This window comes from Gymnoscopelus braueri (genome assembly GCF_963280865.1).
Source record: "Gymnoscopelus braueri genome assembly, chromosome: 14".
NCBI classification, from domain to species: domain Eukaryota; kingdom Metazoa; phylum Chordata; class Actinopteri; order Myctophiformes; family Myctophidae; genus Gymnoscopelus; species Gymnoscopelus braueri.
Genome location: NC_137619.1, coordinates 23,232,846 through 23,237,845, shown reverse-complemented (window position 1 = coordinate 23,237,845; position 5,000 = coordinate 23,232,846). Strand labels below are relative to the sequence as shown.

At 45.5% G+C, this 5,000-nt stretch overlaps 1 protein-coding gene across 1 annotated transcript in view; it reads right to left on the bottom strand.

Moving 5' to 3' along the window:
- Nucleotides 1-5,000, bottom strand: part of LOC308100965 (B-cell lymphoma/leukemia 11A-like) — a 66,081-nt gene that overhangs the window by 59,729 nt on the left and 1,352 nt on the right. Inside the window, 4 exon segments of the mRNA XM_080450184.1 lie at nt 1-30; nt 32-95; nt 97-143; nt 145-542. The exon segment at nt 1-30 is cut by the window's left edge and continues 13 nt beyond it. Of these exon segments, the coding sequence (XP_080306310.1) occupies nt 1-30; nt 32-95; nt 97-143; nt 145-542 (539 nt within the window).

Genomic DNA, 5,000 nt, shown 5'->3' with positions numbered 1-5,000 from the left:
CTGCTTGGGGCAGATCCCACGAGGCGACAGTGAGCCTGTCGTCGTCCTCGTCGGCCAGCGTTGCCTGAACGCCCACCTCCACGGGCCTGCGGCCCGCGCAGAGCTCCGCCCAGGGCGGGGGACGGGGTGAGGGCCAGGCCCGGCGGAGGGCGAGGGGGGCTTGTCCAGGCCCCTGCCCACGGTGCCGGCCAGGCACGGCGGCCCGTGGCATCGCTTCCTCTTGTGCTCGATGAAGAGGAGGATGTCAGAGAGCGGGAAGGTGGCCTGGCATTGGCCGCACGTCAGCAGGTCCTGCTCAGGCGGCGAGGAGGACGAGGAGGAGGAGGAAGGGGGGTGGTGGTGGTGGTGGTGGTGCGGGTGGTGGTGGTGCGGATGGGGGTGGGGCGGTGCGGTGGCAGTGTCGCGCCCCAGCCGCGCCAGCCTGTCCGCGCCCGCCGATGGGAGGTGGTGGTGCCCGTTGAGGCTGGCGCTCTCCTCCGAATGCTCCGAGCAGCGCTCCGACAGCTCCTCCGAGGAGAGGGCGGAGGTGGAGAGGGGCTCGGCTGCGGGGGGAGACAGAGGAAGAAAGAACAAGAGGGAGGAGGGGGGAAGAATGAGAAAGAGCAAAGAAAGCGAACAGAAAAAGAAGAAATTAGAAGGTGGCTCTTGCTCTAATCATGAAAAGAAACGCCCGCATATTTGGGTTGTTTTTTCTTTCTCCTGCACTCTGATTATTTAAAGATACTCGTTGTACTCTGTGGGAATGTCTGCTCTAGCTCACAGCAATACTATGAGTGTGTGTGTGTGTGTGTGTGGGGGGGGGGGGGGGTCGGTAAGAAATCAGTGCACCCAGCTCTGTGACGCTCAAGCGAAGCCCAGCGGTGAACACCTAGAATCTGTCAACATCACCGTCTCTGCACTTAAGGGACTGAAATTAAAATGACAATGATAAAAGGCTGTAACATGTGGGACAGAAAATAAGGTGGTGAGAGCTGGGCCTCTGTGATGACAGGAACATGTGTAACACAGGGGGAAACGATTACAGCGCAGACTGATTTCGATAATCAAAATGACAGAAATCCACGTTGGAAAATAAGATCTTGCACACCGCAAAGCTGAAATCATATTTTTTCTAAAACCTAACAATTCCAATGCCAATGAAAGGGGGGGGATATGGAAAGTTAGGGGTTATAGCAAAATATAGCGTTCACAAAAAGGACATAATGACATGTGGGTGCTGTGTGATTTGATACAGTACTCCTGTAGTGTTTTATTTTATTTTGTTCCTGTAATCTGCAGGAGAAATTGTCACAAATGTGTCCAACACATGTGCAGAGAAAAACAGCCTTACCGACTGCTTTAGGTTGAGAGAGACTTCCTATAACTCTCTGTCTTTTTACATGTGTGACTACCTCACTCTGCCTGTCTGTCTGTCTGTCTGTCTGTCTGTCTGTCTGTCTGTCTCTCTCTCACTCTCTGTAATGTGTGACTTATACTGTAGTTCTTAGATAACAACCACTTTTTTTACAGCCGGAAATCGGCCTTAAGGAGCCGTTCAGCTAAATTCTTCCGTGCAGAAGGCCCAGGATTAACGCCTGAGTAGCTTTTAAGATGCCTTTTGTCAAGCGGGGCTGTCCATGCCGGCGTTAAACACCAGAGTAGTGTGAACGCACAGGCCAGTGAATTAAAAGACAGGGACATTATTCACTGTACCTTTTTGTACAAAAAAAAAAAAAAAAAAAAAAAGGGGGGGGAAATGAAAGAAAAGAAAGAATGAAATCTTTCACTCCAAGGTGAGGAGCCTGACTCTTGAGGTAGCCGTCTAATGCACACTGACCTTCTTTACACTGCCGCTCAATTTCACATTTTAATGAACCTAAAACCACTGAGAATCAAAAAATAGATTTTAATTTTCGGTGTCTGGGTGATTGGTACAGATGTCTGATAAAAGGAGAGGTTCCTGCGGGTGCATGCCTAAGACAGTGACTGAGTGCATTTGTCTTTCAGTGCATGTGCATGCTGTGTGTGTGCGTGCGTGCGTGCGTGCGTGTGTGTGTGTGTGTGTTGTGCGTGTGCATGTAAGAGGGAGAGGGAGCGAGAGGGAGAGAGAGAGAGCATATGCAGACTAGAGGTTGAATTTGCTTCGAGTGTGTGTGCGTGTCAAAGGGAGAAAGCGAGAGAGAAAGATGAAGGGGGGTGGGGGGGGGGGGGGGGGGAATAAAATGTGGACTAGTTCCCAGCGCGCACAAGGGAAGGAAATATCACTGAACGAGATCGCGACGTCTGTGCGCGAACCGGGACACGGAGATAACATGTGATATAGATTCCGGTGGTTGGGCCCCTGGTAACTGGTTCCCTACTCCTTAATTTAACGGCAGGTCAACTGCCACGCCGGTGGTTCTCAACCTGTGGGTCGGGACCCCCAGGGGGGTCCCCACATTAGTGTGTGGGGGGGGGGGGGTCCCCCAGATGACAGTCAAGTGACAATGTAAGGAATTTTAAGACCTTTTTAAATCTCAAAAAAAGAAAGAAAGAAAATAAAAAAGACCATTTGGCTACTGCATCAAAAGTAATCAACAAACTATCCTATAAAAACTGGTCCAACATTGGCCAAATTGTCAAATAATACAAGAAAGAGGCAAAAATTGTGAAGATAGCTGATCTACAAGCTCAGTTACCTGGCGTTGGGAAGTGTTGTGAGCTTGTAGATCTGCTATTTTCACAATATTTATCTGTGGAACAGAGTCAAACTTAAATGCAATGCCTGCAATTCCAAAGTGCTTATCAGGGTGGGGGGGTCCCCAGTTCAAATATGATTATTTTGGGGGTCGCGGCCTGAAAAGGTTGAGAACCACTGTTACACAACAAGCCGGGGCATTATTACATCTACGGATAAAATCTAATGAAAGCTGCATAATATAAGCCCCTCACCTCCAAAACCTTAACTCCGAGCGGAGAGCATGGGTCTGAAAAGCTTTTGGTGGATTTAATGAAACAAAAAACAAACAAAAAACTAGACCGGATCTCAAATCTTACATGCGCGTAATTCAATGGTGAAAAATAAATAAATACGCACGATCACTTGATTGTTATCTTGATTGGATCGTTTAGCTGGAAACCTGAGTTTATAGGATAGTAGCCTATATAACTGTGCAAAATTAAACCAGAGAGGTCAGGAGGATACCACAGCATTTACATAATCCAAACATGAAGATAACAATGCTTCTTAAACTACAGAAGACAGTTTCCGTGGCAGAACCACATGCACCACCTAATTAGGACCCTTTAAAAAAGTTGTGTGCTTTTATATATATATATATATATATATATATATATATATATATATATATATATATAATATATATATATATATATATATATATATATATATATATATATATATATATATATATATATATAAGCCAAAACTATAAAGAAAAACAATGAATATAATTGTGGGATATTGTCGCTTTCTTCCCTAAAATAAACTGCAAGAAATATGCGGTTTAGATTAACTACATACGTAGCCTCCTTGTATATGGAAATCATTGTGTATATATTATTGGAAACAGTCGTGTAGAATATCAAGAGCAAAGAAAGACTGTCGACCGACACTTTCTCTTCAGCCTAAATTATTGTATTATTTTGTCAATTTCACCATACATAGACAGACAGACAGACATATATCTTGTCATCTCCCGTGCCACGAAAAGAAAATGTTGTGGATTGGTAAATTAAAATAGAAAAAGCCTATTTCTCAGGAAGGATTGTAAAATATAATCATAACAAATAAAATGTGTGTAACGCTCACACCTCAAAACATGCACGATATCTACAGTCAAGAAACAGTGTTGGTCAGATCCTGTTACTGACAGAAGTGGTGCCATTTGTAATGCAAAATAAAATGCCTTTAGACTTCTCTCTGAGAATGCTCTGGCGTATAGGCCTATTTAGTTGCATATTCAGATTGCTGCCTGTATTACAAATAAATAAAACAACATGCTCCATAAAATGTAATGGGGGGGTAAAACAGCCAATTTGATGCGAAAAGCGGAGCTGGAGGGCGGATGGGGAGGTGGAGATGGGCAGGCCCCTCCGTCTTGTACATTTTCCCATCTATTCTAAACATATCGTCAAATATGTAGATAGGGGTGGTGGCGGTGAAATTGATCGGGTTCAAGTTCAACGGCGTTTACTGATCATGGTGTGCCTCCTAGCGACGGGACAGGGACATGGAGAACACACTGCTGTACCCTCTCTCCCTCTCTCTCCCTCTCTCTCTCCAAGACTCAACACACAGCGACGAGCTATATGGGCTACTATACACGGACATAACGAAACCATGCAAGGTGATCCGCCTAAGACAGTGGTTTTCAACCCTTTTCATACCAAGGTCCATTATTTATTCGGCATTTGAGCCACGGAACCACCATTTCATGAGATTTAGCCTCTCAGACCCAAACAAAATATTTTTTATCGTTGGATAAGATTTTGTCCACAATTCCATGCTGTATTGGTGTTGGTAGGCTACCATAGGAGAGATAATAACAGGCAAAATAACAATTTTTAATTAATGCAGATGTTTAGCAATAATTTAACTCTTGAGAGCGTAAGATGAAACCAAATGGACCCGTCAGGGTCCATTTGGTTTCTTTTTACACTCTCAAGAGTTAAAGATCTATAAGGGTCCATTTGGTTTCCAACTCTCCATCATTTAGCTGGGGACCACCTGGAACCCACCTCAAGGACTACTGGTGGTCCCGGGCCACTGATTGAGAACCACTGGCCCTAAGATGGTCCAGATATCTTATGTATCTTATGTTTCGCGGCATCAAATGCGATGACACCGTTTCGAGTGGCACTAAAATGTTGCGGGGTGCCACCACGGTGGCACATGGTGTGGCAGGCTGGCTGCCTATTGCCTATATCCCCACAGCTCCACGACACCCTCATCTGCCCTCTCCCATTATAGGAACAGACTGATATAGCATACAGGCTTGCAGCAAATAAAATCCAAGAAG